At 38.9% G+C, this 24220-nt stretch overlaps 4 protein-coding genes and 3 long non-coding RNA genes across 25 annotated transcripts in view; 5 read left to right on the top strand and 2 right to left on the bottom strand.

The window, feature by feature from the left end:
- Nucleotides 1-3849, bottom strand: part of LOC119481860 — a 36526-nt gene extending 32677 nt beyond the window's left edge. For 8 of the 10 annotated variants that reach the window (XR_005205278.1, XR_005205279.1, XR_005205280.1 and 5 more), the window contains exons 1-4: nt 3694-3849; nt 2937-2979; nt 1418-1473; nt 927-1286 (exon numbers count right to left, since the gene is read on the bottom strand). Coding sequence is in view for 7 of the 10 variants with exons in the window: in XM_037759163.1 (XP_037615091.1) it covers nt 927-1286; nt 1418-1473; nt 2937-2979; nt 3694-3730 (496 nt within the window). In the remaining 3 variants the exon portion in view is untranslated. Of the gene's footprint in view, nt 1-926; nt 1287-1417; nt 1474-2670; nt 2893-2936; nt 2980-3693 lie in introns of those variants that run through there. The other 2 variants (XM_037759162.1, XM_037759164.1) reach the window with 2 other exon arrangements.
- LOC119481913 overlaps nt 1-8373 on the top strand; it is a 37085-nt gene extending 28712 nt beyond the window's left edge. Inside the window, exon 3 of the long non-coding RNA XR_005205303.1 lies at nt 8245-8373. This is a non-coding gene — a long non-coding RNA (uncharacterized LOC119481913). The remainder of the gene's footprint in view (nt 1-8244) is intronic.
- LOC119481862 overlaps nt 1-24220 on the top strand; it is a 166214-nt gene that overhangs the window by 82849 nt on the left and 59145 nt on the right. The window lies entirely within an intron of this gene.
- The window catches only part of LOC119481846, a 145971-nt gene that overhangs the window by 87359 nt on the left and 34392 nt on the right, over nt 1-24220 (bottom strand). Inside the window, exons 1-3 of one of the 5 annotated variants that reach the window (XM_037759133.1) lie at nt 9941-10250; nt 9450-9809; nt 7809-9027 (exon numbers count right to left, since the gene is read on the bottom strand). The exons of 3 other annotated variants lie outside the window; for them this stretch is intronic. In XM_037759133.1, the coding sequence (XP_037615061.1) occupies nt 8708-9027; nt 9450-9809; nt 9941-9995 (735 nt within the window). In that variant the 5' untranslated portion in view covers nt 9996-10250 and the 3' untranslated portion in view covers nt 7809-8707. Of the gene's footprint in view, nt 1-7808; nt 9028-9449; nt 9810-9940; nt 10257-24220 lie in introns of those variants that run through there. One more of the 5 variants, XM_037759123.1, reaches the window with a different exon arrangement.
- The window catches only part of LOC119481879 (butyrophilin subfamily 2 member A2-like), a 429385-nt gene that overhangs the window by 386706 nt on the left and 18459 nt on the right, over nt 1-24220 (top strand). For 2 of the 5 annotated variants that reach the window (XM_037759199.1, XM_037759197.1), the window contains exons 1-2: nt 23638-23855; nt 23987-24220. The exon at nt 23987-24220 is cut by the window's right edge. The exons of 1 other annotated variant lie outside the window; for it this stretch is intronic. In XM_037759199.1, coding sequence (XP_037615127.1) covers nt 23801-23855; nt 23987-24220 — 289 coding nt within the window. In that variant the 5' untranslated portion in view covers nt 23638-23800. Of the gene's footprint in view, nt 1-16747; nt 17066-17196; nt 17557-17978; nt 18268-23637; nt 23856-23986 lie in introns of those variants that run through there. 2 more of the 5 variants (XM_037759194.1, XM_037759196.1) reach the window with 2 other exon arrangements.
- LOC119481905 lies at nt 4409-7736 on the top strand. Its single transcript, XR_005205294.1, has 3 exons — nt 4409-4557; nt 4879-4946; nt 7530-7736. It is a non-coding gene; the product is annotated as an uncharacterized LOC119481905 (long non-coding RNA).
- Nucleotides 18848-20121, top strand: LOC119481907. 2 transcript variants are annotated; one of them, XR_005205297.1, is made up of 2 exons: nt 18848-19258; nt 19338-20121. It is a non-coding gene; the product is annotated as an uncharacterized LOC119481907 (long non-coding RNA). The 2 variants fall into 2 exon arrangements; XR_005205296.1 differs by having other exon boundaries at nt 18848-19301.

Below are 24220 nucleotides of genomic sequence, written 5' to 3'. Positions count from 1 at the left end.
CATGGTTAGACTAAAAGGTTACCATGGCAACCTTTGATGTTGAATCCTCAGTAAGTCAAGGAATATCATAGAAATTAACCTGAGGCGCACCTGTCAAACAACTGCCTCTCATCCAAAAACCGTAACTCCTATCGCTTAGACTTTTTACATGAGGAGTACGGACCCTCTGATGAACACATAGTGTGAGTTTTGTGTGTGTAGTTTCAAAAATGTGATCATGGGAGCAGGTCAGAAAAGTGGTACTGATTGCTGGCATCCAGAATTCTTTGGTCAAAGTTAACATGGGTCCCTATGAGGATGTTGCTTTGAGTTCCTGTCACTTCCAGACTGTTGTTGCCAAAAGTGTAAGTCTGACTGATTCCATAGTGATATGTCTGCAGCCAGCACAAGATTTCCAACATTTATACCTGAAATTATATATGAAGAGTACAAATTGTGGGAATGGGAGCAAGTTTCAAATATTATTTTCAGAAGATTTAAAAGCTCTTCTACACTATTCTAGCTGTGATGTCATCATTCAAAACAGTGCAATACACACTGGTTATAAATTCTGAAAAAAGCATAAAACTTAAACTGTGATAACTCAAAAACTGTCAAACATATCAAAAACCTGTACGCAAGTTTAATAGTTCAAAGTCTCGTGACCTGTTTAAAGTTTAAATGAAGTCTGTAGCTGAAAGTATGCTGAAGGAGTTGAAGTTCAAGTTGGAGTAGGTTTAAGAGGATTTGAAGATTCCCTCCATTGAGTTACATTGTAAAAAAAAAACAATGTAATAAAGCTTAATATTTTAAAAAGTATAAATGGTAGAAAAAAGTTCAATGTAAGCAGGAATGTCCATAAAGATTTGGATAATAATACTGTGAATGCTACTGTACAGAAACAACTAAGATGTGTTTAGCTCTAAGCGTGTGTTGAATCAACTCACCTGTGACATTGAGGTGACATATCCTAGAGCCACTACCATCACCTGTGAGCACGTCACACTGGTACACACCAGAGTCATTAATCCTGAGTCTGGACATGTGAAGTCTGATTCGTCCGTCTCTGAGGACGTCTTTGTCACACCGGACTCGTCCTGCAAACTGTTCATCCAGAGACTCTGGGACCTCAACACCTTCATGGAGATGAAACATGACTGAGGATCTGAGATCAGCTAACAGGTAACAGAGGATATAAAGTGATTTGGAGGAACTGCTGGTTCTGGTTGTGAACATCCACTCCAGTGTGATGTTGTGGTTCTCCTCTGCCTGATAGGAGGTCTGTGTCACATTCACTACAAATGCTCCTGTAGAGGAGACAGAGAGGGAAAGTGAGCAGCAGACAAACTGACAACTTGAACATGTCAAACTCCATCTAGAGATGTTTGTCTGAAAGTGTATTTAGTGTTTGTGGATAATAAAGTGAAGGTCAACTAACCAGAGACACAGGAGGTCAGACTGAGGAGCAGCAGGATGCTGCAGATCATCTTCATCCTGTGAGAGGAGACAGAAACACATCAGATACAAGTTCAGTTATTACAGGTAGAACAGAGACAATCTACAGTCTGTCTTTAGTCCTCACAGGACTTCTTCCTCTGTGCTACTGATTACACATGACTGACCAGTGGACTGACACCAAGACAGGAACACTAATGTACTTCTGACACAAGATGGAGCCAGTTTAGTAGATTAGATATTTACAACTGAGGAAGAACAGGAAGTATGATCTGCTTTGAGATCAACAGTGTTGAACACTCTCACCAAACAGGTTTCCAACTGACTCCTCATTAGATCAAATCTTCAATAAAATGTCATCAGACCGTTCTAGTCTCCAGTGATTGTTGTTGAGACTAGAGGAGCGACATTAAAGGACGAGGACACTACTAGGACACCACTAAGACACCACTAGGACACTACTTGGTAGTAGTGGCGGCCAATACAGGGCAATAGGGCAAAATTGTACTTAAGTACAGTACTTGAGTAAATGTACTTAGTTACTTTCCACCACTGAGTTCATGTTATACTGTTGTGTTGTTCTAAGCATTCTTTACTGCTCCTGTTGGAGTAACATAATTGTTGATTATTTAACTGTAAAGTAGTAATGTGTTTTTAATACCTTCACTCTTTTGCATTAAATCATACCGGGATGTTTGCTGAGACTGACTGGATGTGGCAACACAACCAGACCTAGAAACATTTACAGAAGTGTGGAAGTGCTTAGTAGAGTGATGTGTCGAGTTAACAAAGGAAGTTGTCTGAAGCGCTTATCAAGGCTCGTGTTTAGACAAGTGACGTCATTGAAGATACCTGAAGCTGAAATACAGAATAATGTCTCCCATCTATCATTTTCCTTTAGTTACACAATCACATCCACTGCCCTGTGCCCGGTTAAACCACTGCCACACATCTGGAACACATCTGTCTGTTTTATACTCTTTGACAAAGTGGTTTCATGAGCACATGAAGTCCAGATGAAGCTTTTTGTGAACCAATATGCTGGAGAGCTTCAGTGCTTCATGAAGCTTCATCTCACCATCACTACTACTAGGACACTACGGAGCGTTTTTATATTCAATAGTTAGAAAAACTAAACCGAAACTAATTTAAGCTGCTGCAGAGCTGTCGCACATTCTCTCCGCAAAGAAGCCATCAAAAAAACAGGAAACGAGTAGTCGTCTCTGTATCATTCACATGACTAGTTAAAATCAATAACCCATCCAGAGTGAAGTCAGGATCAGGAGAAACAGACGGAGAGACAACGAGTCTATAAACTAAACTCCAGAGGAACCTGGTTGTTTGTTGATTTGTTTTCTATTTATTTCACTTCATGTCTCTATTCGTTCCTGGTCAGCCACTAAATATAAAACAGTCCAAATTATTCTCAACACATTTCTTCACAAGAATAAAAACCTTTACATGATTAATATATTATATCAACTATAGTATTTCTACATTACCTTGTGTCTCTTCTGTCCCACAGGACCAAAGTACGAGACTCTGCTGAGCAACAACCAACTGTGGAAGTCACGCCTTTGAAAGATTCTTTATATCCTCCTGGCTCCTCCTCCTCTGTTCAGGTTGACTTCAGATACAAGTTCAGTTATAACAGGTAGAACAGAGACAATCTACAGTCTGTCTTTAGTCCTCCTGACAGCAGTGGGAGGTGACTGAAAGCTGCAGTCAAGACAAACACACTCTCACCAAACAACTGACTCCTCATTAGATCAAATGTTCAATAAAATGTCATCAGACTAATCTATACTCGTCTCCAATGATTGTTGTTAAACATATTAAAAGTGAATTATTGTAAATGCAAAGCTTTAAATGAGACGTAATAACACAAAAACATTAATTTAAAAAGAAGTTGGTTGGTATATGTCAAAGTTTAGTCAGAACATTGTTTTGAAACCATTTAAATTTTATAGCAAATAATGACACCTGTGATGCTATAAATGTGAACAAAACACCCAAAATACACCAAAAGTTGTGGTCATTATTTTTTGCAAAGACCATAGTATGGAACCATCCATGTTTGGGCCAATTAGATTAAAGAAATCCATATTTATGATATAATAAAGTTTGGTCAAATTTGACCCGAGGACAACAGGAAGGTTAAACATATTACAAGTTAATTATTGCAAATTCAAAGCTTTAAATGAGAAGTAATAACACAAAAACATTCATTTTAAGAGAAGTAAATGAACTTATTCGTACCGACAAAAAGGCATATTACATCCAACCCGACGAGCATCTTCCTCTTGGTGCAGAAGGAGCTGTCCTCCTCCTCTTCAGGCTGGGAGAGGAAATGTTTCCCCAGCCCTTCTCCCTCCACACATCGCCTCAGTTCTGGTGTGGTTTAGCGGCCGTCCTCAGTCACTGAAAGGAAGAGAGGAATATTCACACAGCGGCCGTCATAGATAGATAATTCTATTTTGCATCGTGGAAGAGTAATGCAGAACTGAACTAGTTCAATAAAGCTGGAAAAATATTGACAGATTTGAACTTCCCAGATCAATAACTCATAAAGGAAATGTGGTTTAAACACCAACGAGGGCTCTTTCTTACTATAGTGAGATAGACAACCAGCTACAAGCTCATTTTAAATGAGAATTTAAAGGACACCACTAGGACACTACTAAGTGTTTTTATATTCAATAGTAAGAACAACTAGACAGAGAAACTAATTTTAGCTGCTGTAGAGCTGTTGCACAATCTTGGTGCACAAAAGACAACACAAAATGTGTCCTCCGAGCTGGACACATAACAAATACATCCATGGTCTGTATGTGCAGCCGGCTGTGAGACGAGAGGTCAGGGACCGTCCACAAAGTGTAACCGAAAAGAGTTGCTGCAAAAATATTCAATAACTTCACTATTATACAGCGTAGAGATACCAAAATCACTTCACACATCCTCAGCGGTCTCTTCCTGGGTATACTACAACGCTTAGTTTGGAAAAATGTGCTTTTGCATAATTTTGGTGTATTTATAATGGGAACAATATTAAATGCACTTAAAAACAACTTAAGATAAACGTAACTCTGAGCTGCGTCCCGAGATCCCGAGATCCAGAGAGGTGTGCTGAGTCCAGAGAGGTGTGCTGAGTAGAGAGAGGTGTGCTGAGTAGAGAGAGGTGTGCTGAGTCCAGAGAGGTGTGCTGAGTCCGGAGAGGTGTGCTGAGTCCAGAGAGGTGTGCTGAGTCCGGAGAGGTGTGCTGAGTCCAGAGAGGTGTGCTGAGTCCGGAGAGGTGTGCTGAGTAGAGAGAGGTGTGCTGAGTCCAGAGAGGTGTGCTGAGTCCAGAGAGGTGTGCTGAGTCCAGAGAGGTGTGCTGAGTCCGGAGAGGTGTGCTGAGTCCAGAGAGGTGTGCTGAGTCCAGAGAGGTGTACTGAGTCCAGAGAGGTGTGCTAAACAGGAGTGGAATGGAGGCAGGAATTGGGCCGAGTGCTTCTGTAGGCAGAGGAAAACAGGTATGAGATAATCATACAAAAACAGACATGAGATCTTCAGATAACAGGCTTGAACTAGACTGACTCTGGGAACAGAGCCAATGATCTGGCACCATGGTGAAGTTGAAGTCCTGTATTTGTAGTAGAGTAGATTGATGACCGTTTGCAACTGCAGCACAACCCCTGCACACCTGACTCCACTCCTGCAATCAAGCACAGCACACACACACACACAGAGAGAGAGAGAGAGAGAGAGAGAGAGAGAGAGAGAGAGAGAGAGAGAGAGGTGCTGATGTGACAAAAGAGGAAGTATTTGGTTACCTATGAAATTCACAAGATGCATCCTCATTTTCAGAAACACTGCTCTACTTCCCCTCTAAAAATAACACATACAATTACTACTTTATAATATTATGACTTTATTCTCATAATACTACGACTTTGTTTCTTGTAAATTTATGACTTTATTCTCAAAATCTCATACATATTTTTTCCCTCCATGTGACCCTAATACTAAGTAAGATTTCTCCCTAGGGTGCTGTAGCTTTAGTCCAACTTCTTACAGTGTGAATTCTTGCAAAGCTTCCTGCTTTTGAAACACTACATGAGTAACCAGAAAGGTAAGATCAAGGTCATGTCTATTTAAAGCTACTAGTACATAACAACAGTGCATTTCCTTTCTGATGATTCAATGCATGACTTTTGAGTGTTTTCATAGTGAAGTATTAGTACTTTTAAATAAATAAAATGCGTCAGTGAATCAGATCCGCCCAGGAGTTTTATCCATAACTCTGCTGACAAACAAGCAATGTAATAACACACATTGGTATTAATATAGTGTTTATACACACACATATATAAACTCACAGGGGACTTCTTTCTGCTCTGCATTGCCTGCTTTTACTGTTTATAGCTACTGGTACATAATAGTAAAAAAAAATTCTAATGATTTTGAGTATTTTCACAGTGTATTAGTACTTTTAAATAAATAAATGAGCTGGATTCTTCTACTACCTCTATACAGAATAATCCATTTATGACACTGAAACCTCAGAAGATGCGTTTAAAGTCCTGAATGTGTTTGTTATTGGAAGCTTTGAAGACTAAAAGGGACCCACATCATCACTGCAGATTCATTTCCTTGTTGCGCACTTGATAAACAGACCTCCTCTTTTTCTGTTGACGACAAGATGTAGCAACTCATATCAACGACAAAGCGTTAAAACAAAGTACAAACTATGAGTTCTGTCCTGTCACATATCAACTGAAAATCACAATAAATCTGAAGATCAAATCCTGCAGGAGGTTGGCCTGTTTATCTGATGTGTTTGTCTGTTTGTCAGCCACGTGTTGACAGCAGTAAATACCGGCTAACACAGTTTAAATGAACAGTTTAAATACACAGTTTAAATACACAGTTTAAATACAAAAGGTGAATCTTACAGGATGTTTTAGCTACTTATGTGTTAGAAGATAAGCGAGCAGCTATCTGTGTGTCTGTCACACGGGCGCTTCTCTGTTATCAGATGGGGCAAGTACAGAGAGACAACAGGATTCTTTCTCAAATAATTTGGCATTTGGCCAGTAAACTGCAGTGATTCATGTAGTCATGTGACCTGACATCCTGTTATGGCTACTGTTGCCATCTAGTGTCTGCTGATCAAAAAAGAATGATTTGATTAATAATTACCACCATTTTACATTGAGTAAAAAAATAAATAAAATAATGTTAAATGCATTAATAAATACACACATTTAAAAATAAATGTAAAACGAATTAATTAATTGATCAAAAATAAATGCAAAAATAAATACATTTAAAAATGAATACAAATAAATACATAAATAAATAAAAGAGAAATAATACAAGGATAAATTAATAAAGAAGCAAATTAAAACAGAATAATTAATATTATATTTGCTGCATCCTCTGGATCCTACATTTCCCATAATGCAATTCATTAAAGACATTTTTTATTTTTTATTCCAGAGCCACAGAAGACATAAGATCTATAAGCATTACAGGATGAGTAGTACTCCTCTTGACGAGCAAACTAACCTTCCTTCAGTGTGATTTAATATCACACACAGGTGGGATATGAAAAGTGACTTTTATTGATATTTAATCATGATAAAGTTGACATTGATTATGAGATTAAATGACTGACTTGACTTTGTGAGGCAGATCAGAAAATTACATTTTCTGATAAATCTAGAGATAAATGTTAACATGACATCTAGTGGTCTTTTTCAGTACTACAAGTTTAATAGCAGCTTTTTCCCTCAGAACAATTAGTCACATCCTTAATATAATATCCTTAAATATGTTCAACAAAGAGGCAAAACAAACAGATAGATATTAGACGTGAAGCTCGATGGTTTCATTAGTATTAATATTAGTTGTCCAACAACGTAATCTTTTATCTGCAGGCTCATATTTGAATGAAGCAACACAGACAGGAGCTCTGGGCTAAATCACTTTATTTGATTTGAATACACACCAGTCATTGCTCACATAAAAGGGATTTGAATTCTGTCAAATGGTCATTTTAATGGACGAATACAATGACCTTCACATAACCTTGTGTCTCTTCTGTCCTACAGGACCAAACTACGAGACTCTGCTGAGCAACAACCAACCGTGGAAGCCAACTGAGAAATGAGAAATTGCATCTGTCTACTCTGCTGCTCCTCCTCTTCCTCCTCCTCCTCCTCCTCCTCCTCCTCTTCTGTTCAGGTTGAAAATGATTATAAATTATTGATCCCCGGGGCAGAATTGAGGTACGTTTTGCCCCCCATCTCGATTATATTTAATATTTAATATTCAGTGGTTATCAGCAAACAAACAGGCTGTTGAGCAGTGAAGAAAGAAACACAGGAAAATACTGGTGTCATCTGGTGCACAGATTTATTCTGGTATAGAAATTCATACAAAAATATACATTTATATTATATTATACACATTCATTCACTGATATCAAACAGTTTCTACCACACATTATTCTAATCTGAATATCTTTAATACACCTGGAACGGGCCGAATGCTTGGCCTGTGTTGTTGCTGTGTTGTTTCTCGTGAACCGCTCATACAAAAGGTCAACTCAAAGAAATATTCATTACAACATTGTAACATTAACTCAAACAAATATGCAATAAAACATCTTAAGACAAACTAAAAACATTTTTTTTGTTCAAAAATATATACACAGTGTTTTTACCCATCTTGACATAATGAATAATAAATAAAGTTTATGCAGCATTTTATGGGTCCAAACATCACTTTGTCTTCATGTCCCACAACTGTGGTCTCAATGTTGAGATACATAAAATGATGGTGAAGTCTTTAGACATTAGAATTACAATATCTGTCATAAACAACAACATATGTTATATTGTTTTGTGTATGAAGACATCTCCGGTTACTGGCTACATTCTTCAGGGTGTAGAAAAAAATCTTGAAATCTTTTTTTCTTTCTGTTTTTACAGTATATCAATATCTCCAATGATGCACAAGGCTTGATGAAAATGAGCAGCAGCGTCCAATCAGGAACTGATATCCAATAAGGGGCGTGTCAGTTGGTAAACGACTCCCGTGAAGGATGCACTGGTGTATCCTCGCTCCTCGCTCCTCGGTGCAGAAATAAGAGCTTTGGGACGGTATTCAAGATGGCGGACCAGAACAACTTACAGTTCAATGCCTTACACATACAACATAGTTCAACATGTTATAAAGCTAAAGATGCTGTGTGTTCTATATTTACACTGTATCCCAAACACATGCATCATTCTGTGACATTTTCTGTTTTTGCACACATTGATGATGTCACCATCATCTCCTCTCTCTGTCCTCTCTCCTTCAGCGGTATAAACTCCCCCGGGTCACATAGACTCGTCTGTACGTCTGTTTCGGTGTTTACTCCAGTAGGCCTACGAGTACATTTACGAAGGAAGGCAATGCAGAGTCCAGCCCAGAGAACCAGTAGAGCTGACAGTATAACGTAGAGGGCGATCATTGCCCCACTCTCTGGTTGTGGTCTCATTGTTGGTCTCTCTGGTTGTGGTCTCATTGTTGGTGTCGGAGGTTTGGGCTCATCAGCAGCTGCTGTAAAGGACAGAAAATAAAATGTGTCTGATTGTCTGAAGTGGAACCATTTTACTGAAACAGGAAACTAAATAAATCCAGCAGACTGACAAAAGAAAGACTAAATATGATCCTAGTCTTCATCAGCGGTAGCCATGACGTACGTTTTACTGCGTCTGGTAGTCGCTTTCAGTCCAAAATGGCGGAAGCGTAGCTCTGCTGCTGGGAGCTGACGTTGTAATGGAACGACCAGTTGACTTTCACTTCTTAGTAATATGTGTTCTTTGGTACAGCTCCAGCAGGGATGAAGCTGAGACTACTTTATACTAACCAGTATGACCCCTGCAGCATGCTAACATGCTAAACTAAGATGTGTTTAGCACTAGCAGGGCTGTAGACTCTTAGTCTGGTTTCACTGACTGACTTCTACTGAATACACTCACCTGTGACATTGAGGTGACATATCCTAGAGCCACTACCATCACCTGTGAGCACTTCACACCGGTACCGACCAGAGTCATTAATCCTGAGTCTGGACATGTGAAATCTGATTCGTCCGTCTCTGAGGACGTCTTTGTCCCACCGGACTCGTCCTGCAAACTGTTCATCCTGAGACTCTGGAGCATCAACACCTTCATGGAGATGAAACAGGACTGAGTTCTTGAGATAAGTAAACATGTAACAGATGATATAAAGTGATTTGGAGGAACTGCTGGTTCTGGTTGTGAACATCCACTCCAGTGTGATGTTGTGGTTCTCCTCTGCCTGATAGGAGGTCTGTGTCACATTCACTACAAATGCTCCTGTAGAGGAGACAGAGAGGGAAAGTGAGCAGCAGACAAACTGACAACTTGAACATGTCAAACTCCATCTAGAGATGTTTGTCTGAAAGTGTATTTAGTGTTTGTGGATAATAAAGTGAAGGTCAACTAACCAGAGACACAGGAGGTCAGACTGAGGAGCAGCAGGATGCTGCAGATCATCTTCATCCTGTGAGAGGAGACAGAAACACATCAGATACAAGTTCAGTTATTACAGGTAGAACAGAGACAATCTACAGTCTGTCTTTAGTCCTCACAGGACTTCTTCCTCTGTGCTACTGATTACACATGACTGACCAGTGGACTGACACCAAGACAGGAACACTAATGTACTTCTGACACCAGATGGAGCCAGATTAGTAGATTAGATTTTTACAACTGAGGAAGAACAGGAAGTATGATCTGCTCTGAGATCAACAGTGTTGAACACTCTCAGCAAACAACTGACTCCTCATTAGATCAAACCTTCAATAAAATGTTATCAGACTAATCTATACTGGTCTCCAATGATTGTTGTTATATTCCTGTTATTGTGGACTATTTAAAGGCTGTATTATCTGTGATCATCATGCATTAATGGTTTAACCTCCATGTTGTGTTTCTGTAGTCAGAGTAGGGGGTTAGAGAGGAAAACTATTTCACCAACTAGATTTCTCCTCGATGGTTAACAAAGTTTCTGGTCAGCTTTTGATTTTACGCACAACACAGACTAGAGGAGAGACACTAAAGGACGAGGACACCACTAAGACACTACTAGGACACCACTAGGACACTACTAGGACACCACTAGGACACCACTAGGACACTACTAGGACACCACTAGGACACCACTAGGACACTACTAGGACACCACTAGGACACCACTAGGACACCACTAGGACACCACTAAGACACTACTAGGACACCACTAGGACACTACTAGGACACCACTAGGACACTACTAGGACACTACTAGGACACTACTAGGACACCACTAGGACACTACTTGGTAGTAGTGGCAGCCAATAGAAGGCGCTAGGCCCCCCCCCCCCCTCCCTGAACCAGACAGCCACACACAAAAAAAACATTACTACTAATAATAATAAATTATACAAATTGTCAATGTTTGTGTGTTTAAAATATGGAATGTATCAGTTATATGTGTAAAATATGATAGAAAATCATCTGATCCTCAGAACACTAGAGTCCATGTTTCTTAATTACACTTCCTGTTTACTTCCCTGATCTTTACCTCACTATTGGTTTACCAAACAAAGCAAGGTCAGTAGGGTTATCACGTTAAGAAAACATTTCTATTACATTAGTATTGTATTACATGTTTATTATTATTGTATTATAATACATGCAGTGGTGGAAGTACTCAGATCTTGTACTTCAGTAAAAGTAGCAATACTACCATGTAGAAATACTCTGTTACAGGTAAGGGTTAAAAACCCTTCTAAAGTAAAAGTGCAAAAATATTAGGATATGAATATACTTAAAGTACCAAACATAAAAGTACACATTATGCAGAATAATGTTTATTATTGGATTATACTTATTGATGCATTAATGTGTTCATCACTTTAATGTTGCAGCTGGTAAAGCTGATATAAATGACTTTATATACTGCTGGGTAGTTTAATCTATAATAATACATCATTTATTATTATATACTGCTGGTAGTTTAATCTATAATAATACATCATTTATTATTATATACTGCTGGTAGTTTAATCTATAATAATACATCATTTATTATTATATACTGCTGGTAGTTTAATCTATAATAATACATCATTTATTATTATATACTGCTGGGTAGATTAATCTATAATAATACATAATTTATTATTATATACTGCTGGTAGTTTAATCTATAATAATACCTCATTTATTATTATATACTGCTGGTAGTTTAATCTATAATAATACATCATTTATTATTATATACTGCTGGTAGTTTAATCTATAATAATACATCATTTATTATTATATACTGCTGGGTAGATTAATCTATAATAATACATAATTTATTATTATATACTGCTGGGTAGTTTAATCTATAATAATACATCATTTATTATTATATACTGCTAGGTAGATTAATCTATAATAATACATAATTTATTATTATATACTGCTGGTAGTTTAATCTATAATAATACATCATTTATTATTATATACTGCTGGGTAGTTTAATCTATAATAATACATCATAATTTATTCGTTGATTATATTTTGTATTAATAATCTGAATCTGTAAAGTAACTAAAGTTATTAAATCAATGTAGTGGAGTAAACAGTCTAATATTTCCCTCTGAGATGTAGTGGAGTAGAACATGGAAATACTCAAGTAAAGTACAAGTCAAAATTGTACTTAAGTACAGTACTTGAGTAAATGTACTTAGTTACTTTCCACCACTGAGTTCATGTTATACTGTTGTGTTGTTCTAAGCATTCTTTACTGCTCCTGTTGGAGTAAAATAATTGTTGATTATCTAACTGTAAAGTAGTGATGTGTTTTTAATACCTTCACTCTTTTGCATTAAATCATACCGAGATGTTTGCTGAAACTGACAGGATGTGGCAACACAACCCCACCTAGAAACATTTACACCAGTGTGGAAATACTTAGTAGAGTGATGTGTCGAGTTAACAAAGGAAGTTGTCTGAAGCGCTTATCAAGGCTCGTGCACATTCTTGCCGGAAAGAAGACATCAAAAACAGGAGACGAGTAGTCGTCTCTGTATCATTCACATGACTAGTTAAAATTAATAATACATCCAGAGTGAAGTCAGGATCAGGAGAAACAGACGGAGGGACAAAGAGTCTCTAAACTAAACTCCAGAGGAACCTGGTTGTTTGTTGATTTGTTTTCTATTTATTTCACTTCATGTCTCTATTCGTTCCTGGTCAGCCACTAAATATAAAACAGTCCAAATTATTCTCAACACATTTCTTCACAAAAATAAAAACATAAACATGATTAATATAATATATCAACTATCTGTATTTCTACATTACCTTGTGTCTCTTCTGTCGCACCACAGGAACAAACTATGAGACTCTGAGCAACACCCAACAGTCCTGCTGCTGCTGGTGTGGTTTCCTGTTCATCTTTTGAGGTTAACTTTGTTTTTCAGTTTCAGATACGCAACAACCTGTTCCAGTTCCTGTTCCAGCTGGTGATTGAAGTCAAAATGATAAATACATGTTATAGTTATTATATGTATAAATATACAACAAATTACAATCTAATGAACATTTCTACTGTTTTATAGACTAGACAAGAGTCTATTTGATCCTAAATACAATCTATGTACTTTATGTTGTTGACGTCTGTATGACAATAAAGTAGAATAGATTATATAAATGTTACAGGTTCTGTGAGTTTCAGTGTTTTCATGATTACCTGTGTTGTAAATCCCCAGCATCTGGTGCACTTTGCTGGGGATTTCCATGGTGATGACTGACATTTCAGCGTCAACTCAGTAAATCAACCCAGAGTTTCTCTGTCTGACTGTGAGTGTTCACATGAACGAGGAGGTGTTTACAGTTTATAACCAATCACAGACATGAACAAGACTACTGACAGACAGATAGACACATTTAACAAAGAGTAAACTATATTAGACAAATACGAAGAAGTTAAACACTTAATCCAGACTAACAGTAACACAGTTGGAGCTGCTAAATGCAGGAAGAACAGTTTGTAAAAGAAAAAACTCCAGATGTGTGAATGCGTAAATTAACAGATTTATTAATTTAACAGAACACTCAAAAGTCAGATATAGTCGTCTAGATATAAATATCTTTTAGGAGTGTAATAGATGCATAGATTACTCTTCTGTTTACCCTGTGATTAAAAGAATAAATATAAAAACATAATTCAAACACCGGCAGCATAAATCCAGCTGTTCTTCCTGCATCTGTCAGTTTAAACTGTGTTGTTTTTAGTCTGGATTATGACTGTAACTTCTTCATATGTGTGTGATATTATCATACGATCACAGCACTGAGCTCTGATTGGTCAGTAGGAGGTGCTTTCATACGAGTTGATCTCTTATCTGGAACACAATCTGTTCAGCATCAGTTAGCATGGTGACCTACCCAGCATCAGTTACCATGGAGATCTATCCCGCATCAGTTACCATGGTGATCTACCCCGGTAAGAAGTGAACCACCTTTGTAGGACGGAAAACCCTGAAGGGTTAACCCTGAAGTTACCTCACTAACACCACATCCTGCTTCGTAGTACAGACCTCGGAGCAGGATGTGTTCCAGATAAGAGATCAACTTGTATAAAAGCACCTCCTACTGACCAATCAGAGCTCAGTGCGCAGATCATGTGATAATATTCAAGATTCAAGATTCAAGAGTTTTATTTGCCATTTGCACATAAGTACATTGGAATTACACACATATGAAGAAGTTAGACTCATGCAGACGGAAACTGACAGATGCAGGGAGGACAGTTGACTGTATGCTGTGGGTGTTTGACGGTGTTTACCGCTTTTTTATTTCATCTTGAGTCATTTCACATCTCCTGAGAGAGAGGGGAGAGGAGCGCAACTGAAAGAAGGTTCAAATAGTCATACACGCCGTGTTGTTATTACTGGGCATGGTTAGGTATAATCCTGTCATTCGTTATACTTTTAAAAGCTGTTTATATCTAGACGACTATATCTGACTTTTGAGTGTTCCATTAAATTAATAAGTCTGTTAATTTACACATTCACACATCTGGAGTTTTTTCTTTCACCAGCTGTTCTTCCTGCATTTAGCAGCTTCAACTGTGTTACTGTTAGTCTGATTAAGAGTTTAACTTCTTCCTATTTGTCTACTATAAAAATGTAGTTTCTTCCTTTGTAAAATGTGCAGCTCTGTCTGTCTGTCTGTCTGTCTGCCTGCCTGTCTGTCTGCCTGTCTGTCTGCCTGTCTGTCTGTCTGCCTGCCTGTCTGCCTGCCTGTCTGTCTGTCTGTCTGTCTGCCTGTCTGTCTGTCTGTCTGTCTGCCTGCCTGTCTGCCTGTCTGTCTGTCTGTCTGTCTGCCTGCCTGCCTGTCTGTCTGTCTGTCTGTCTGCCTGTCTGTCTGCCTGCCTGTCTGCCTGTCTGTCTGTCTGTCTGCCTGCCTGTCTGCCTGCCTGTCTGTCTGTAGACTTGTCCATGACAAAGTGCATTTAATATGTTCCCATTATAAATACACCAAAATGATGCAAAAGCACATTTTTCCAAAATAAGCGTTGTAGTATACTCAGGAAGAGACCGCTGAGGATGTGTGAAGTGATTTTGGTATCTCTACGCTGTATAATAGTGGAGTTATTGAATATTTTTGCAGCAACTCTTTTCGGCGTTACACTTTGTGGACGGTCCCTGACCTCTCGTCTCACAGCCGGCTGCACATACAGACCATGGATGTATTTGTTATGTGTCCAGCTCGGAGGACTAAAGGCTGGTTGTGATTTAAAATGAGCTTGTAGCTGGTTGTCTACCTCACTACGGTTAGAAAGAGTCCTCGTTGGTGTTTAAACTACATTTCCTTTATGAGTTATTGATCTGGGAAGTTCAAATCTGTCTATTTTTCCAGCTTTATTGAACTAGTTCAGTTCTGCATTACTCTTCCACGATGCAAAAGTGAATAAACTCTTCATCTGTAGAACGGTGTTGAATATGTTTACCAGTATTATTTTGGCTCGTGGTACACACATTCACCAGGATGTTAATTATCTCCTCATTATTTAGGATTGCTGATACTAGATTTACTGCTGACTCGCTCATACTGACACACACATCTAGCAGCACCAACATCTGTACGGATAATGACCTAAAACACAAGACCATATATTCAGATTCATTCAATATATTCAGTGTTAGTTCAATATTCTCAAATTTCACATTATATATATAATAATTTTCTGAACGAATGGCCATATATACATATATATATATACAGTATATGTGTGTGTGTGTTTGTTGGTGTGAGGATTGGTGTACAGCATCGACGACATCAGAGGACGACGGAGGGGAAAATGAACGCTGCTGAAGCGACACCAGTCATCACCATGGAAATCCCCAGATGCTGGGAATTACAACCGAGTTAATCATGAAAACACTGAAACTCACAGAACCTGTAACATTTAAATAATTGATTCTACTTTATTGTCATACAGACGTCAACAACATAAAGTACATAGATTGTATTTAGGATCAAATAGACTCTTGTCTAGTCTATAAAACGGTAGAAATGTTCATTAGATTGTAAATTGTTGTATATTTATACATATAATAACTATAACATGTATTTATCATTTTGACTTCAATCACCAGCTGGAACTGGAACTGGAAACAGGTTGCTGCGTATCTGAAACTGAAAAAACGAAGTTAACCTCAAAAGATGAACAGGAAATCACACCAGCAGCAGCAGGATTGTCGGGTGTTGCTCAGAGTCTCATAGTTTGTTTCTGTGGTGCGACAGAAGAGACTCAAGGTAATGTAGAAATACAGATAGTTGATATATTATATTAATCCTGTTTATGTTTTTTTTTTATTTTTGTGAAGAAATGTGTTGAGAATAATTTGGACTGTTTTATATTTAGTGGCTGACCAGGAACGAATAGAGACATGAAGTGAAATAAATAGAAAACAAGTCAACAAACAACCAGGTTCCTCTGGAGTTTAGTTTAGAGACTCTGTTAAGTTGTGTTCTCATCTGGAGAGAAATCTAGTTGGTGAAATAGTTTTCCTCTCTAACCCCCTACTCTGACTACAGAAACACAACATGGAGGTTAAACCATTAATGCATGATGATCACAGATAATACAGCCTTTAAATAGTCCACAATAACAGGAATATAACAACAATCATTGGAGACGAGTATAGATTAGTCTGATGACATTTTATTCAAGGTTTGATCTAATGAGGAGTCAGTTGTTTGGTGAGAGTGTGAGTCTCTGTTGATCTCAAAGCAGATCATACTTCCTGTTCTTCCTCAGTTGTAAATATCTAATCTACTAATCTGGCTCCATCTGGTGTCAGAAGTACATTAGTGTTCCTGTCTTGGTGTCAGTCCACTGGTCAGTCATGTGTAATCAGTAGCACAGAGGAAGAAGTCCTGTGAGGACTAAAGACAGACTGTAGATTGTCTCTGTTCTACCTGTAATAACTGAACTTGTATCTGATGTGTTTCTGTCTCCTCTCACAGGATGAAGATGATCTGCAGCATCCTGCTGCTCCTCAGTCTGACCTCCTGTGTCTCTGGTTAGTTGACCTTCACTTTATTATCCACAAACACTAAATACACTTTCAGACAAACATCTCTAGATGGAGTTTGACATGTTCAAGTTGTCAGTTTGTCTGCTGCTCACTTTCCCTCTCTGTCTCCTCTACAGGAGCATTTGTAGTGAATGTGACACAGACCTCCTATCAGGCAGAGGAGAACCACAACATCACACTGGAGTGGATGTTCACAACCAGAACCAGCAGTTCCTCCAAATCACTTTTTATCCTCTGTCGACTGTTTACTGATCACAAATACTTCGTCCTGTTTCATCTCCATGGAGGTGTTGAGGATCCAGAGTCTCAGGATGAACAGTTTACAGGACGAGTCCGGTGGGACAAAGACGTCCTCAGAGACGGACGAATCAGACTTCACATGTCCAGACTCAGGATTAATGACTCTGGTGTGTACCAGTGTGACGTGTCCACAGGTTATGGTAAGGCCTCTGGGATATGTCACCTCAAAGTCACAGGTGAGTGTATTCAGTAGAAGTCAGTCAGTGAAACCAGACTAAGAGTCTACAGCCCTGCTAGTGCTAAACACATCTTAGTTTAGCATGTCAGCATGCTGCAGGGGTCATACTGGTTAGTATAAAGTAGTCTCAGCTTCATCCCTGCTGGAGCTGTACCAAAGAACACATATTACTAAGAAGTGAAAGTCAACTGGTCGTTCCATTACAACGTCAGCTCCCAGCAGCAGAGCTACGCTTCCGCCATTTTGGACTGAAAGCGACTACCAGACGCAGTAAAACGTACGTCATGGCTACCGCTGATGAAGACTAGGATCATATTTAGTCTTTCTTTTGTCAGTCTGCTGGATTTATTTAGTTTCCTGTTTCAGTAAAATGGTTCCACTTCAGACAATCACACACATTTTATATTCTGTCCTTTACAGCAGCTGCTGATGAGCCCAAACCTCCGACACCAACAATGAGACCACAACCAGAGAGACCAACAATGAGACCACAACCAGAGAGTCGGGGATGGATCGCCCTCTACGTTGGACTAGCAGCTCTACTGGTTCTCTGTGCTGGACTCTTGTTTTTCTTACTTCATAAACTTACTAGTAGGCCTAATACAGTAAACACCAGAACAGACTTAGAGAAGAGTCCATGTGACCTGGAGGAGGTTATACCTCTGGAGGAGAGAGGACAGAGAGAGGAGATGATAGTTGTATCATCAATGTGTGCAAAAACAGAAAATGTCACAGAATGATGCATGTTTTTGGGATACAGTGTAAATATAGAACACACAGCATCTTTAGCTTTATAAAATGTTCAACTATGTTGTATGTGTAAGGCAGTAGCCTAAGTCAACCACCAGGTGTCGCTGGTGAGCTGTCAATTCCCATCCAGAATGGAGAAATCATCCATGTTTGTCCCTTGCAGGACACCGTAGGTATGAAATCCAGGGTGCATACCAAAGTTCTTAATTTTCGTTTCCTCGCTCCTCGCTTGGATCTGAAGTTGTTCAGCTCCGCCACCTTGAAGACCGTCCCAAAGCTCTTATTTCTGCACCGAGGAGCGAGGAGCGACTAGTGAGAATACACCAGAGCATCCTTCACGGAAGTCTTTTACCGACCCACACGCCCCCTTATTGGATATCAGTTACTGATTGGACGCTGCTGCTGATAGACACGCCCCCTTATTGGATATCAGTTCCTGATTGGACGCTGCTGCTGACCGGACTGATCTGATAACTTTACCTCTCAACATCACTGAGTTTTATACCGGAGTGAAGACAGATCACAGATTAAAGGTGTTATATTTTAGTTGTCTTCTGATTCACCATCTAGTTATAATGTGTGTTAACTGAAGCTCTGAACAGCAGCAGAAGGACCTGCAGTATCTCTGCTTCTTCCTTCAGTGAAGCAGTCTGTCACTGAGAGAGCTTTATAAAACCTGACAAACAGACTTAGAATAACTTTCTGCATTTATTAGAATGTTTTTTATTTTCATGATCTGTTATTTCCCCCGTTAACTTTTATAAATGATATTGTTACTGATTTAAATGGGTCATATTTTGTTACACTTTGTTTAGCTCTTTTATTACTGTGTTAGCTGATGCTTCTTGTTTTTTGTACTATCCCCTTTGCAGCTGTACACTGCAAATGTCCCCACTGTATGCAGTATGTACTGTATACTGCATACTGCGTTCCTCAGCAGTATGCAGTATGTACTGTATACTGCGTACTGCGTTCCTCAGCAGTATGCAGTATGTACTGTATACTGTGTTCCTCAGTATTATGCAGTAGGCGGTTTTGAATACAGCCTGTGTGTTGACCATTAGCCTGTGTTCAGGTGTTAGTCCTCCTCAAGTACTTCATTTTCATAAACTATGTAAGACTAAATTAATTTTTTGTGTATTGCACTGTTATTCTTCTGCAAGGTCAACCTCCACTTCAGAGATGAGGACACTGATTCATACTCCTGGATCATGGTAGGACTAAACCTTCAGTATTTTGCTGCAACATGCAGTGGAGTTCATTGGGACTTATAAAGGACTTAACAAAAGGACTGAATACACACCAAGTTGTGAAGATTTGGTTTATTGATCATACAAATTGGTCAGTGGAATATTTTGGTTTCATGTCTTGATTCTGTGTTTAACTGTGTTTTATTTTCATTTATTGTGTGCTGAATTGGTGATACAAAGAGGTTCTGTTACTGTAACTCATTCACTTAATGGTTAAGTGAACTAAAGAGAAAGAGAACTAAGCTCATGAAAAGGGCTAACTGAGATAAAAATGAGAACTTAGTACTGAGTCAACTTAAAGAAAAACAAGAAACTAAATTACAACTTAAAGGCGCCTAAATTGAAAAAATCTCCTGAACTTAAATAGGTTTAAATCAAACCAGAGTGAAACAGAATAGGGAGAAATACATGTTTGATGAGAATTTGGGTTTTATTTTCAATGGTTTCCAGGGATTTAAATGCACAATTCCTGTGTGGTGTGTGAAATGTGTGATTTTGGTACCAATTAATGTGCATGTGTACTACTAACTTTACTATATAAATAAGCCGGCAGTTCAAACGTACTTCTTGGTCTGTGGTCTGTTATTCTTGAGTGCTAGTTATGTCTATGGTTGCATCAGACCAACAGTTTGCTGTGTAACTAAAAGTGAAAGACGAAGTCAACCTGAACATAAGAGGATGAGGAGGAGGAGGAGGAGGAAGAGGAGGAGGAGGAGGAAGAAGAGGAGGAGGAGGAGGAGAGCACCTGTCATGGGAATGAACGGGGCCCCGCCTTCCAGTTCTCTTAGATATTATACATCGACTAGGACCGAGGGTCAGCAGAGAGCAGCAGCAGAGAGGAGGTGACCGCTCCACTGTTGGTTGTTGGTGTGCAGAGTCTCGTACTTTGGTCCTCTACAACAGAAGAGACACAAGGTAATGTAGAAATACAGATAGTTGATATATTATATTAATCATGTTTATGGTTTGTTTGTTTTTTTTTCGTAAAGAAATGTGGTGAGAATAACAAAAGAACCAGGTTCCTCTGGAGTTTAGTTTAGAGGTCCTACAGTTGTCTCTCCGTCTTTTTCTCCTTTCCCAGACTTTACTCTGGAAGTATTTCTTATCTTAACTCACTAGTCAGGTGAATTGTGCGCCAAGAATGTGCGACAGCTCTGAAGCAGCCTAATTTAGTTTCTGTCTAGTTTTTCTAACTATTTTGAATCTGAAAACGCTTTGTGGTGTCCTCGTCCTTTATTGTCACTCCCTCTAGCCTGCCAACAACTGGAGACCGGGTCTGATAACATTTTGTTACACATCTTATTGAAGATTTGATCTTGAGTTGTTTGGTGATTTAGTGTTCAGTGCAGCTGTAAACCACCTCCCCGATGTCTTTATTACTGACTTTTGATCTCAAAGCAGATCATAGTTCCTCCTCCAGGTAGCTCACCTGGTAAAGCGACCTTTAGATTAGACTGGACCCGGTTTTATGTCAAGCAGCACGTTAGTTATTATGGAGATCTAATCTGTGCAGCAAGCCTGCTCCAGATTTATAGACTTGATTCATCTTGGTGCTTATGAGTCAGCAGCCACTCCGATCATAAACCAGTGTGTTTTTAGTTAGTCCATGATCTTATGGAGGTATCTTGCCTTATTTTTATTAGCCTGCATTAAAACACCATATTTTAATAAAACAGGTACTGAATACATCCCATCATTCAGTTCAGAACTGTTATTTTAACATTGTGATCATCATTCATTTTTATTTTTATAATCATTCATGTGATAATCATTATTAGAGTTATATTGTGTTTATGAAGACTGCTGTTCATATTGTTGTTAGAGGTTTGATGAATATATTATTGATTAGAAATGGCTGATAAAGTTCACTGGACCAGTAACTATATAGTGTTCTGTATATTATATAGTGTATATATACATGTATATATAGTGTTCTGTATGTTATATAGTGTATATATACATGTATATATAGTGTTCTGTATATTATATAGTATATATATACATGTATATATAGTGTTCTGTATATTATATAGTGTATATATACATGTATATTATAGTGTTCTGTATATTATATAGTGTATATATACATGTATATATAGTGTTGTGTATATTATATAGTGTATATATACATGTATATATAGTGTTCTGTATATTATATAGTGTATATATACATGTATATATAGTGTTCTGTATATTATATAGTATATATATACATGTATATATAGTGTTCTGTATATTATATAGTGTATATATACATGTATATATAGTGTTGTGTATATTATATAGTGTATATATACATGTATATATAGTGTTCTGTATATTATATAGTGTATATATACATGTATATATAGTGTTCTGTATATTATATAGTGTATATATACATGTATATATAGTGTTCTGTATATTCATGAAACAACAGGGAGAGGACACCACCATGCTTTGAGCTTTTGTTTTTCTTGGATCTCTGGTCTGCTGGGAGAGAAACACACAGCAATGATTAATCCATCCTGTTACTGTGAATACTGACAGTGGACATTGAAATCATCACTTACTTCTCTGTCTAATCCCCTCAGTATGTCTTGTTCAGTGTGTGCTGTACAGCAGGAACTGTGCATAGTGTGGATGTCCTACACTCACTACGATGCCAGGCTGCTCTCAGGCTGTACAGTATCTGGGTCCTGATAACAATGATGTTTTCTATGAGCACCACATCACTGACTTCTTATCCATTATGGACTAAATAAATATTTCCTCTAGACTGACATGTAGGCTACATCCAGCCTTCTTTCTTTCTTTCTTTCTTTCTATATTAATAATGGTAGTAATAGGGCAGACCGTGCACCATTCCTGCTGTGCTAATTAATATGTGCTTTAAAGGGACTGTTTGTAACATTCAGAAATGCTTGTTAACAGCGACACCTGTTGCCGTTAAGTCAACTAAAGTCAGCGTCCTGTTGCTCGCGCTCGCTCTACATAGACATGAACGAGCATCGATCAACACAGTGAGGAGACACACGTCAGCTAAAAGCACAATATCACTCTATATTTCAGCTGCTTGGCAGTAATGTTAGCTGACCAGACGAAGGTCTCTCCATGAATCACTGCTGATCCTAGTGTTGGCTTTTCCTGCTTCAGCCTCCGGGGCTGAAGCAGGAAGAGTAACGTTATCGTGTCCGACCGGGTGCCGGTGTCTCCCTCCAGCACCCGGTCGGAGACGATAACGTTTCTCTCTGCGGAGCCCCGTCACTTCACAAGACACGGGAAACCTCTGTTGGTCTGGAGGAGCTGCAGCAGTTATTTCTGAACAAACGTCCACTGAACATTCACTAGATATTCTCAGAGCTAAACTAACTCTTCTGCAGTGTGGAGTGAGCGCGCGTTCACGTCTAGAGGTGGAGCGAAAGAGCGAGAACGAGCGCGGTGTGTGAGTGAAGGCAAGCAGGCAGAGGAGCAGAGTACAGCAGAGACTCCAGCCACATGCGAGCGTGCATGGGATCCCGACCCGGTAGATTTATACATGTAAAAAGTTAGAAACAGTCCCTTTAAATAATTGATAAACTATCCACATTACAGCAGCTGACGGCCGTGTCTCCTTTTCTACATATTATATGCTTAACTTCCTCATAATCTTCCATTAGCTGCTGTGATTCCCACAAGCACCCTGTGCTTTAGACATGACTCTACCACCTCCACTGCTTCCTGTGCTCTCCATTTCCTCTCTGTTCTCACCTCGATGCCAGCCAATGACACCTTCTGGTCCCTGGAGTCTCTGTACTGTAGGACTTCTCCTGTTCATGCCACCATAAACTCCTCCGAGAGGCCACTGAATGAGAGCTGCAAGATGTTACACGATAACAGGAATAATGCAACAATCATTGGAGACCGAGTATAGATGGTCTGATGACATTTTATTACACATTTTATTGAAGATTTGATCTAATGAGGAGTCAGTAGTTTGGTGAGAGTGTGTTTGTCTTGACTGCAGCTTTCAGTCACCTCCCACTGCTGTCAGGTCAAAGCAGATCATATTTCCTCCAAAGATCTAATCTACTAATCTGGCTCCATCTTGTGTCAGAAGTACATTAGTGTTCCTATCTTGGTGTCAGTCCACTGGTCAGTCATGTGTAATCAGTAGCACAGAGGAAGAAGTCCTGTGAGGACTAAAGACAGACTGTAGATTGTCTCTGTTCTACCTGTAATAACTGAACTTGTATCTGATGTGTTTCTGTCTCCTCTCACAGGATGAAGATGATCTGCAGCATCTTGCTGCTCCTCAGTCTGACCTCCTGTGTCTCTGGTTAGTTGACCTTCACTTTATTATCCACAAACACTAAATACACTTTCAGACAAACATCTCTAGATGGAGTTTGACATGTTCAAGTTGTCAGTTTGTCTGCTGCTCACTTTCCCTCTCTGTCTCCTCTACAGGAGCATTTGTAGTGAATGTGACACAGACCTCCTATCAGGCAGAGGAGAACCACAACATCACACTGGAGTGGATGTTCACAACCAGAACCAGCAGTTCCTCCAACTCACTTTATATCTACTGTGAACTGTTTGCGGAGCTCAGACCGTCAGTCCTGTTTCATCTCCATGAAGGTGTTGAGGTCCCAGAGTCTCAGGATGAACAGTTTACAGGACGAGTCCGGTGGGACAAAGACG

Source organism: Sebastes umbrosus, chromosome 22 (assembly GCF_015220745.1).
Source record: "Sebastes umbrosus isolate fSebUmb1 chromosome 22, fSebUmb1.pri, whole genome shotgun sequence".
In the NCBI taxonomy this organism is placed as follows: Eukaryota; Metazoa; Chordata; class Actinopteri; order Perciformes; family Sebastidae; genus Sebastes; species Sebastes umbrosus.
The sequence above is the reverse complement of the archived record's forward strand: the minus strand, read 5'-3'. Positions and strand labels throughout refer to the sequence as shown.